This window comes from Eufriesea mexicana, unplaced genomic scaffold, assembly GCF_001483705.2.
Source record: "Eufriesea mexicana isolate 0111107269 unplaced genomic scaffold, ASM148370v2 scaffold4744748416, whole genome shotgun sequence".
Classification (NCBI taxonomy): Eukaryota; Metazoa; Arthropoda; class Insecta; order Hymenoptera; family Apidae; genus Eufriesea; species Eufriesea mexicana.
The window spans coordinates 250,463-263,130 of NW_016907984.1; the positions used below are offsets into that span (position 1 = coordinate 250,463).

The window sequence follows — 12,668 nt, forward strand, 5'->3', positions numbered from 1 at the left end:
CCCCAAAGTGCCATCGTCATCAGTTGGTGACGCGATTTCAATTTTCCGCGTAATCCCGTGTTTGCTAATACGCGTTTCACTTTTCTTCGTGGAAACGCCGTTGTTATGGCCGAATGTTTTCACGAATAACAAGAATGTTACGTAGCCTGTTCTCGAAATTTATTGTTCGATCGAAACTCATGCGTACCCCTTGCAAATCGATCGAGGGCCGACGTATGGCTCGAGTATAAACGAGTGGTACGCTCGAAACAATTTCTGGTAACTTATAACGTCTTCCATAGGTGTAAACTCGACGTGTGCAAATTGCATTTGCATTCGGGAATGGTCAAGTGTAAAGCAAAGCGGCAAATAATTGTACGCGAAGACCAATATGCCGGGACTTGCTCGAGTTAATTGAGATTGGAATTCAATGTGTTGACTTATCGATTGGCTCGGTATTCTTAGAACTTTGTAAACACCGTCTATGACTAAGAAACTGAATTTATTGCATGTAAGAAGAATATAAACTGTTTTAACGAATTATTAAATCAAATAAATTAAACCTACAATAATAACCATTGGAAGCCCATTTTTAAATTTTTAATTAAATATTCTGCGTTTAATGTAATCACTTTCGTCATTTGACACGACGATGTGTATAATAATATTTATGTATTCAATTTTTCGTATCTCTTTTCTTATTTCGTCTTTTCCTTTTTTCTTTTCCGAGGTTCTTATTATACTTTACCTACCTCGGAGAGTCATTGAATGACCGTGGTGAATTCAGTGTCAATCTTTGAGTATAAATGTAACAGAATATAGTCGGTATTTCAATTTTTATCACTTTGCTTAATTTTTCGATAATCTTTTATTAGAAAATCGCGATTAATCTCTGTAATTGTAGCTCGACTCGCAACTCTCCTGATAATATACCTATAATCAATTTTTCTATATCTATTCCTCTCCTTATTCCATTTCTCCTGAGATTCACATGTGATATAGTTCATCCACCATGTCGAATCATCGATTGATCGGATTATTAATCGTAACAGATTTAATAAATAAATTGGCAGAAACATTGACGTTTTATCAGTCTTGTAACTAGTAACTTTTCGACTAGAGAAAATGCTGACATCTTTATTCCATATTGACTTGCAGGTCCTTTTCAGAGGCTTTTAAAGTATCGATAAAGGAACTGAACTGTGTCAATTAAATACAGTAGATACTAAATTAACCTCTTGGAATTGATTTTGATATCTAGACCCTTGATAAATATTACTATTCAATAGATCTCATCGAATACCATCGGTATTACTACGTATTAGCAATTCTTCCACCAATTTTCCTCGACTTTTTTTTTACATTTGACAGTCAGTTTATAATAATAATAAGTAAAGCTTCGAATGTTCATTGAACATCGATAGAATAGCTCTTACCTTGCCACAGAAGTAATATTCTGGAGGTTCTTTGTCGACTAACGCCAACACCGCTTCACTCTCAGCCAGAGGACTTCCGGGCTGACTGTTCCCTATCCTGGATCCTTTTTCTTGGTAATAAGTTTTGTGGAAGACCCTCACCGTGGGCATTGGCAACGCCGTGATCATCTTTAATGGAACAGACGCAAAAGCAAAATTCGTTATACTCGATAATTAATTAATCAAAAATCCGATGAACGCGATATCAATTCCTGTTTGAAACGACACTTTGTCACGATGAAAGTAATGACAAAAAGGAGAAAGGGAAAAACGAAAGAAATACAGTTGTGTTGCAAACGAGGCAAAACCAATCAATCAGTAATGAACCATTTTAAGCGGTGCACGATACACTTTTAATTGCACGAGCAAACTTTTGCAATTTAAACTTCTTTCCACGAGGACGTGGTTGTAATGGAAACATTGGACTACCAGAGTGATAATTCGCAAATAATTTTCACGAAACGTCGCTCCATTCGTGGGTTTCTTTAGTATCTCAGAGTAGTCTGCTCGTGACTACGTTATAGTTAGGCTTTTAGAATATTCGTGGACAACTTTCGGAGTGGTTCGTCACGATGTATTGGTATTTCTTTGAATCGCGTAGGGTGAAGTATGGTAGCGTAATGTGCAGGGTGAAGTGGAAGCACAATTTCTTTTTTAACGCTGCAACTTAGTGGGGTTTAGCATTATATAGCGAAGCTTTGGTTAAGCTTATCGTATAGTAATACATTCTCATGTAAATTTGAATTTAAAGCGTTGTATATAATTCCAGCTTTTTGCTTGAAATCGTTTCCAAGATACATTTATTTTCGCATAAATTTGAATGAGGAATAAGGTAATGGGTAAATCGTTTAATTTAAAAGTTGTAGAAATGGTTGAAAGGGTAGGGAGAATAGGAATAGAAATTTTATCTTTAGAACCTGTCTATAGAACCTGCAGATTCAAAATATCTTTATAATTATACAACGTCACGTTCGAAATTTATAAAATTCGTAGACAGTAAATAAATTTTTCAACCTTACCCTTTGTAAATTACAAACATTAAACTCACATATTTGTTATCACACCCAGTAAAAAATATATATAAATAGAATATAATATAAATACACCTACAAAAAAGGAAGAAATATCAGTAACCCAAAGCCACCCCCTTAAAACAAATTTCCGTTTAAAAGCATGAGCTCTGATATAATGCATTGATCACTGTCAATAGTTGTCAATTACAACTTACTCTTACTATATCATTGCAACTACAAATTTTCAAAAATAAAGCCTACTGTATAATATTATACTACATAATAGTTGGATAATAAGTTTTATATTCCATAATATTATATAATACGTATACTGTATAATATTTATATAGTTATATAGTTATTATATAACGTACTGTACACTGCTGTATAATATAATATTATATAATGTTTCTAATATAATACTTCTATAATATCATAATATTTACTATATAATATAATATTATAAAGTATATATTACACGGTAACGCTATACCATAATACTGTACACTACAATTTACAGTACCGTTAAGCTTTTCGCGAGAAAGGATTTAATTAGCTGAAAATAAGAACGAAAAAGGTAGAATGGAAGCATAATTTGGGTATCTTGACAAGTTAGAACACGTGAGATATACTTTCGCGACACCGAGTACATAAAGAGGAGGATCGAAGGTACTTGGAGTGAAATCGCGTATCAATATCGAGCGATCCCTCGTCCCTTGAGTTATCGCCTCGAGCTGGTGTCCTCGCAGAACTTTCCCGGCCTTATTCCACGTTTCTCGAGCTACATCCAGCGACTGTTCGGAGCGAGTGGCGGCTATCCGGGAAAACAAGGGAAACCCCCAAGTTGCCACGGCTCGACGATAAAACGGCAATAACGCCACCCTCCCTTGCCGTTCTTCGATCTCAAAGATAGGTTGCAGCCTGTCCTTGGCTTTAATTTCCCGATCGCTGCGGTCATCCCTTTTTCTACCGCGTTTGCACGACAAAGAAGCCGAGCGTGTCGCGTTTCCACTGCGCGACGACGAGCTATTGTTCGCTCAACATGTGGCAATCCCTTGTCCTTCCACGATACACACCAAGGAAACTCGAGATCTCCAGATTTTATATTCCCCACCTTCTTCTTCCTCTTCTTCCTCTACTTCTTCTTTCACAGCTTTCTTTTTTACGTCTCTTTCCACTGCGATCGATGACGAGGGCGCTGGTGTGTGCGAGAAGGGCCGATGTTAAATGGAAACTTGTGTCTCCAGTGCGACTAATGATCGTGTCCTTGGCACAGCTTTCAACGTCTTCCTATGGAAACTTTGCTTAGTTCCTTTTTATCATGTACCTGGCGCTGATTGATACAGGGAAATTGGATTTGCCCAAGTTCTGCCGGATCTCGTTGCAGCTCTCCTCCATTTTGCTGCGTTGCATGGGATGCGTGAAGGGGTGACTGAGGTCATTTATTGCTCGGTGCATCCAGTGATCGTTGTACGATGATTAGTTCTTGGGAGAAATAGAAATTTTGAGACAGCTTTGCTGTTTGTATCTCCGATTTTCGGATATTTCTGTTTTGGGGTAAGGTTGAATATTAAATTGATTTTAGCAGGTTTATTATGTATGATTTTCTTGGTGGATGAAGATAGAAATTTGGGGAATGTTTTATCGTTTGCATGTATATAGAATTCGTTTCAGTTTCTGAGATATTCGTTTCTTAACGCGAGGTTGAATATCGTATCGATATTATTTTTTGATAACGCTATTTTAAAATTCGATATGGCTTGCGAGTAGAAAGTTTTGGGGATATAGTGTTTAGCGTGAGATTGAATGTCATAGTCTGATATTTGTTAACATTTTTGACATTATGTTAAAATGTTATATGTTGTCTAAAATAAAATTCGTGTAGTAGAACTTAGAAGTTCGTTGCAGGGTATACTTGAGAAATTTGGAATAGGGTCAGTGTTGCAACGAAAAACAATTCATGCAACGGTAATTTTATAAAACTCATGTAACTTTGGCCCCGTAATATTTATCAAAGTGCATACGTTTGATAAAAAATAGTAGTGACCTTTCACATCGATTAACTGCGACGACATAGTCAAGTTGCTGCCAGCGATAATCGTAAGCGTATTTACAACGTTACACGTGATAATTCAAATTTTTCTACAGTTCATAAACACCTTTGATATCTCGATATGTATGAAATTTCATTAATTTTCTTAAATCACGATCTTAATTCCTTTAAATCGTATTAGATGTTACTGAAAATCTCAATTAACAAAAGCATATTTTTTAATTTATATGCGAAGTATTTCTGCAGTCTTTGTATTAAATTTACTCGCGTAATTTCTGCAAAATTATGGTTTCTTAATTAATTTAAACTGTTTGAAACTATCTAAAATATTTTTTGAACCTTGGTGTTAACTGACATCGTTGACATCGTTGACTTGTGCATTTCCCATATGAAAGTGTACAGCAACGTGTCAGAGACGTCATTTAGAAGGGTTAATTCGAACATCTGAAATACAAATATTCTATAAAACGGAAACTTTACAATCACCACTGGAAAAAATAGAATTATTCGAAACTGTCCCCATTAAAATCCTACGACTTTCACTCCAATTATACGAATAATTTCGAGTCCTCGACTTAAACGAATCACCACGCATCTAATTTCATCCAATAACACACAAATATCGCAATTATCTCTCTTAACCTTGAATATTAATCCATACTCCTCAAACAAAAAATTCCATAATCTTTGTTTCGGTACATTTCATCATCCAATCACCAATTCGCAAATCAAATCAAGTTAAACGAATAACCCTGAATCTAATACTACCCTAATATAGAAATATAACAATCATCTCTCTCGGAACCTTCAACGTTTAATCCACTTTTCTCTCCATCACTCTCCACTCTCCCCTCTCTCTCTCTCTCTCTCTCTCTCTCAAAAAGGAAAAAAAAAATAGAAAAAGGCGATTCCCTAATTCAATGACACATGTGTACACATGTATGACGAGTAGCAACAACAACAATGTTGTAGTATTAATATACGATGTCTCGCGATGGTTGTAGCAGTAGCAATGATATTGATGGTGGTGGCAGTGGTGGTGGTGGTGGTGGTGTGGTGGTGGTGGAAATGCTGGTGCCGGTGGCCTAGATACGTTCTTGGGGCCGACGGCCGTTGCACCTCGGTTATCGAACAGCAGAGCTTGCACCGGGTGCAGCTGCACGGCTAGAAAACTATTGCAGACCCGTTTTTGGCGTCCTCCTTGATTTCCTTTTCGAATCGACCGGTTGCGTTGAAATTAGCACGGCCGAGAGAGCCTTCCGACTTCTAAACAACGAGGTGTCGTCTTCGTCGATGATTTAACTGATCCAGTTTCGCTGGATCGATATCACAGCCGGGATGCGTTTTTAAGGTCATCGTTGAAGGGATTCGTTCGATCGGAATTTCTTCGTTCTTGCCAAGCTCCTTAAATGTGGAGGTACCGATGCAAGATGGCTGACTTTCCATCTTCCATTTTTCTCCTTACTTTTGTACGCGTGTAGCTATTCTTCGTGGCATCGAAATTAATTTTACGTGTACTTGTTTACTTTTATTTATTAGCATTAGCAATTTGACTAAGCACTCTTGTCACGTGTGTTTGGTATTTTTATTTGTAGATTGGAAATTTGTGGTTGCAGTTGTTTGGACATGTTGAGGTTTGCTTGATGTTTTGCAAATCTTTTTTGATACTGGGTGAGTTTCATGAAGAGAGAATCGAGAATCAGGACTGAAGTTGGGTGAGAGAAATGGATAATGTAATTGGTACTAAATTATCGTTTTATGTAACAATTATTGGTATTTTGTTTGATATAAAGATTTAGGGAATTTTGAAGTAGTGTGTAGAGTATAATGACTCTAATCTTAAACAATGTATGTCAGTGATCATGGAAATACTTAATTCTTTCAATAAAATAAATTGATAAGAATATCTCTTCGATTCTTTTACTCCTAACATCGTCAAACATGTTCGTCATTATTTAATTACAAATATTAGATTAGCTAATAAGTTTCTATGGCTTTTGACACCTAAATACTAACACATCCTATTTAAAATGAAATATGAGAATCTTTATTCAATTATATATTCTTCATTGTTTTCCATAACACTTCCCCTCTCTTTTTACACAATTTCCCCAAAAATTGTTCAAAATATTCGTCACTTCAGTTTGACAAGCTTTAAAATGGAAATCCTTTGTATCCAGCACATAAATCAGTATCTATAATCTCTCAAAAAATTCCTGTCACCCAATTACACCATTCCAAATTAACAATAAGAATCACAAAAGGACTTCGTCCGATCCTCCCTAGACCTTCCTCAACTGTAACCCTAAAACCTCGTCACAGCTCCCCTAAACACATCTCATACCACTTTCCCAAAGATCCTAATCTCGCATTAAAAAGCCGAAGAAGACTGAAAAATCAATCAATGCTCAAACGGAGAAAGCAAAAATTCCTCGAGTACGAAAATTCAGAAATTCCACAACTTTCCACGTATTCCTTGCCAGTCGACAGAAATTTTCGAAGGGGTTGTTCGCTTATTCTGGCGATAGGCCAGGCGTCAGGAACGGCCAGTCGTATTTCATCGTTAATCTTATAAAAGAATAATTCTGCACGTGTTAATGATAAACACGATCTCGCGTGCCCACGGTTACGTTCACGAAGGACGAGAGATGAACGACACGCGATCCAACGTGCACGGGTTTTGTTACCGTGCGTTGCACAGCCGGGGTATTCAACCGCGCACGAATTCCAAGCGGGGCTTGGACAGACAGAAAGGAATCACGGGACCGGGATATTCCTCGATCCTGTTCTGTTTACTCATACGTTTCGTTGAAAAGCTGCTGCCGGTGTTCGAGGATTTCCAATTATCGAATTTGTTTCTATTGTATACTGGCTCTCGTTTGAATTAGAACGCGAAGCATCGGCTGTTGTTATTGGCTAACCTACATAATTAACGTGTTACCCTTTTCTCTTTTCCTTCGTGCTAGAAAAAACGAATTATGGAATGAGAATTTCAATCGCAACTTGGCGGTATACTTAATCGATGCAGAAGGTGCATGGTTCGTTGGATCGGTAGGTTTCATAAATCAGAATCAGAATTTTAACTGGAATTTGAGCTAGAGTTGCAGAGGTGGTTCCTCGGGGATCTACGAGAAAAATTATAATATCGCGAGAAAAATTAAGTCGACGAAATGATTTAGTGTGTATTTCAGTTAAATGCGTGAAGCTGTACGTGAAACATAACCATTGGGATCAGAAATGTAGATCAAATTCCTTCGACACTACGAATCAAAAGGAATATTCACGTAAATATCGACAACTTTGCAGACAATTATCTAACTAATCCATCAGAACTTTCTACTCTCGTGTTGGAACTTTCTGTACAAAGAAATACAATATCCTTAAGCCCTTGTAACTGTACAGACTATTGAAAAAAGGGTCCGAGACCTTAGAAGTCTAGTGCTCTAGATGAGAAATAAAACGAGTTTGATCAACATTGGTTTCTACGATCGATACTTTTAGCGTGATATATCATGTTGTATCTTCTTGTGAGTATACCTAATGGGCCTAATTTATTCGTTCATAATGAATAACGCAGTTGAATCGTAACGGTGGGTGAAATATGCACGTGCATCATACAATGTGAAACGAAACAGGAATATACGAGAATATGTGCATCTATACAGTATGTATTCCATGAATTTATTACGCGTTATACGAACTTGCATATTATATAATAATTATATAATACGCGAATATAAATATTAATACTAGAACTACCAAAGGAGTCAAAATAACTTGACTGGGACTCCTCGTTGTTGAAGTTACCCAGAATATACAAAATATAAATATTTTATGCACATTAAATATCTTCAGATCGGTAGTTCTACTATTAAACACCTGTCATTCCATAAATTTCAAAGAAATCAAATTTCCGAGACTCTCCATTTTTAAAACAATCGGCTACACGATATCTCCCACCCCAAAAGCACCTCGTGTAAATCGTAAGACTGAAAACCTGCTCAAAAATCTTCCACGTGCCATATCTCACGACCCAGTCGCAATGTCTACGTAACCACACGTAACACGCGTCTCCAACACGTTCCAACGACACCTCTATCCGCATACATTGCCAGCTGAATGGCTGGTGTGACAATTAAAAAGGAGGCTACGGAAGAAACCGTAAGAGCGCGTCGATTCTCGGGGAACCTAGATTCGCGGTGCTTTCGAACTTTCGTCGGCGCAACTTTCAAGGCTGCCCGGTTCAAGAGGACCTCGTGAATGGTCGCGGCTTTTCGCGAGCGGCCACACGGCTGTAAACGAAATCCCAAGGCCGTGGGTCGTCACCGGGTCCTCCTGCGACCCGTTGCAAGTCCCTTCGATTCTCCAAACGGGGACGAAACGCCGCCATCGGTCCGGCGTCTCGCATTTCCAGCCAGGAATCGTACAAGTTTCGCAACGAGTCGGTTACGTGCACGAAGAACGAAGGGGTAACCTTTATTGCTCGGAAAGGCGTAAAGTGGGACAGTGGCCTGATTCCTGGTGTCATGGCTGCAGCTGCATGTGCACCGACGAGAGTGGAACGGCTATAGACACACCGAATGTGCAACCAGTACTCCACTCCGGCCCGTCTTGGAACCATGCCAAAAGCTCGCGGGCATTCGTCGTCTCTCTCGCCCAGGAAAGGAGAAACGTGGAAAAAGGAAAACCGTGGAAACACCGTCGGATTAATATGCGCGCGTTATGCGAGCGCACAGTGGACTCGCCTGCTCCATCCGCGAGCCGATTCGCTCCACTTTTTTCGCTTCGTTTCACGCGAGCTGGTCAAAGGAAGAAACGACTGCTCCTCGTTGCCGGGAAATGTTGATCCTAAATGGATATTAAACGTTACCTCGCGACGAAAGAAGGTGCTGGTGAGACGGTCGCGACGTGGATGAGAGGGAGGTTAGGTTGTCGGTGTGGTCTGTTGGTAAACGGACGAGAGGATTCGCGATGGCACGTTTTACGGCCGAGCCGACTTTCACGGGATCCAGTCTCTGGCCGTAAATAATTAGAGACGATCGATAATCTATTTCATGCATGACGAAATTATCGATTCGCGAAATTGGATTAACGGGACACGCCAACGAGTTTCGAGCAAAAATTGTAAACAGATTGTTGACCGCGATAAACGATCCGTACGCTCCCGCACCACGCGAATCGCGTCGGTTTTGGCAGAAAATTCGGATCAGTCTTTTGACACGTCTCTGGGATCATTCGATGTCAGGTTTCGTCGAATGGGTGCTAGAGAAATTATTTCTAAGCGAAAAAATATCTCGTTTTACAAAGGATTCTTTGAGATGGCTCGAGGAAAACGACGAAAGAAGGCCGACGACCGGTGAGTTTTTCTCCAGAACGTTGCCAACAGTCTAATTGAACGAACCGTAGAAGGTGTAGTCCTAACGATAAAAGAAAATAGCTTGGGAAGTATTTATGCAAATACGCGCCTTCGCATGGCGCATGCAAGTCAGTTTTATCGAAGGTGGCACGACATCAAGGTGGTTCACCCTTTCGCGGAAGGTACCAATCTACAGGGGTGTTCCGTGCACTGCGTGAAAATAAGCGTTCCTACCACCACGACCGACTCGCCAGCGCTCACTCTAAACCGATTCCAACGAAAACCGCCTTGTTTTATCCGTTTCTCCGACGACCAGTCTTAATTAATCACTCGGACAATCTCTTAAGAATTTTCCTCCACATTCCCGACATCCTGACTCGTCTCTCTCCGAGCGACTTCGAGTTTAGCTCGGAATTCCTCCGATCCGCGATTCTCCATTCCCCGTCATCGATCACGAGGCAAATAACCATCGTAACCGAAGCGTGCATAAATATTCCATCGCATAAATCTTCCGTATCGCTTCTTGGAACCATTTCCACCTTGATTGCCCGCCTTTGACGCGGCTGAGAACGCGATTACCTTAAAGCTCGAGGCAGCCTCGGTCTCCTCGCGCTGTGCATAGCTTCTACTCGCCGGGGTTGGCGAGAAACGGAATCGAATATCCGGCTTGAATCTCACCGAGACCTAATTATCGACCGTGTGAAAGGCCGGGATCCTCGTGAGCGTCGAACAACATTGATTTACGGACACGTCCCCAGCGAGTGGGATTCCTCGTACGTTGACTCACGGCTGCCAGTCGCACTAAATGCAGTCGCAACTTCGGCTGGCTCGGTTCCAGCAACGTATAACTGTATTCCGCCTCGATAGATTCGGTAATCGAGGTCAGTGTACCCCTTGCTTTGACGTATCTATTTGTAGAGTAATTTTAAAGTCAGCCTCTTTCGCGGAGTTTGGCCCGAGACACTGAGAGCCAGGAAGAATTTTCTAATAGGACTGTTCCTTTCAGACGATGGATAAATAGGTGATAGTCCGTGGTGGTGTATGTTAGATCGCGTTTCAAGCGACCTGTATTTTTACCCGGTTCGTTTAATTGATCTGACCTATCAATAGAGGGTCGGATGAGGGAACCAGGCTTTGTTCGGACGGTAACAAAAGAGGAACAATCCGGTGGAGACGTTGTGTAAGACGCGCAAGGGTGAACGCGATGAAAACAATCGTGGAAATAGTTCATTAAAATCTGGAGAATCGATAAATGGGTCACCGCAGGTCGTCGGGCAATATCTCACGTATCCACGACGAGTACTCGATCGTCAACTGGGTCATTCGACTGTAGCGAAAATGGGCGGCAAAAGTGACAGAGTATCTCGAGTCCACTCGGGAAATGTTTTTCCACGTTCCCAGGCCGTCGAACAACGCTTCACCATGACCAGCAAGCCACGGGAACGTTTCGATATATTTACACAACACCTACGCCGATGACCACAACAAACGAACCTAGCCAAACTACCTCCCACCGATAACACACCTAACGATCTCTATCAGAGTATATTAATCCGTCTTCCAAAGAAAATGTCGTCGAAAGCACAAGACGCCGCCTGTATTTACACTGTACATCACCAACGCGACAGCTTCGTCCCCAGAGAATTCAAACTCGAACAGCACCCTCCCTGTTTGAACCTCTGCCAACGATAAATTCATCTACCGATCATAGAGGATTCCTCTGTCACTCTTCCACATCTTTTCTATTACGGAGAAAAACAAAGAGAAATAAAAGGGGAAAAAACAAGAAGACCAACGCGATGTCCAGGTGCAGTCAAAGACTTACTTTGCTGATTGCGTTCGACGAGGTCCCGCGAAGAAACGCCGCGTCGATTCGCGAGGGTTAACGCCGGTCACAGTGAGAAGACTCGTCCTCACGAGGAACGGTACATCGAGCTGGACGTGGAACCGAAGCAAAGCAGAGCTGCACCGCGAAGCACTGTGTGTGTATCCCGCTCGTCGAGAGATCGCTTCGACGGGGTGGTGGTCCCGCGAATACTGAGCCTCCGGAGCTTCGTATCCTGGTCGATAAGCCACCCTCCGGGGCCACCCACTCGCGCTAAAGGTACGATCACACCTGCGCTAGGCTCACGTGGGCTCGCGTGCATTCACACTAAGCCCCGAACGCACCTTTAACCTTTCGCGTTGATTATCACCAGCGCGGGTACGCTGCAAGGTGTAGGTACGAAAGCGTGCGCGTGCGTGCGTCAGCGTGCGTGCGTTAAGTGTACACCTACTCCGAAACAAACGAGATTTCCAGCGATAGAACGTCGTTCCTCTCTCCGGGCTATTCTTTCTGTTTGCAGTGCAATTTGTCTGCTCGCGTCTGTTTGAGCACCAGTCGGCCACGCCACCACGCTGCCCTCCTCGTCTGTTTGCTTCCCTCTGTTGTCCGCTGTTTATTATGCGCCAGCCGGCCGAGCCGCGCCGATGCTCGTTATTACCTGCTGATGCGTTTTGCAGGGGATCTACAGTGCAACAAGTATACACGGACCATGCGATTTGGGTCTTTTGGGTCGCTGTTGCTGGGCTATGTCGCTGTGTCGCTGTCCCGATACCTAGCAATTTATAGGGATCCTCCTGTTATTTTTCACAGATTACATTGTCCAACAAATTTTAACTCTTTGTCTAATACATAATATCCATTAGGCGATTCTTGTAGAATCTACTTTACTCAGAAAAGAACAGAAAGTTCGAATTTTTCCATCGATCTTCGGTCGATCGGGGACTATATAAAGGGCGACATACCGATG

At 41.3% G+C, this 12,668-nt stretch overlaps 1 protein-coding gene across 1 annotated transcript in view; it reads right to left on the reverse strand.

The window, feature by feature from the left end:
* Positions 1-11,891, reverse strand: part of LOC108551986 (uncharacterized) — a 19,673-nt gene extending 7,782 nt beyond the window's left edge. Inside the window, exons 1-2 of the mRNA XM_017906348.1 lie at positions 11,702-11,891; positions 1,416-1,583 (exon numbers count right to left, since the gene is read on the reverse strand). Coding sequence (XP_017761837.1) covers positions 1,416-1,583 — 168 coding nt within the window. The 5' untranslated portion in view covers positions 11,702-11,891. The remainder of the gene's footprint in view (positions 1-1,415; positions 1,584-11,701) is intronic.
* Between the last annotated feature and the right edge of the window lie 777 nt (positions 11,892-12,668).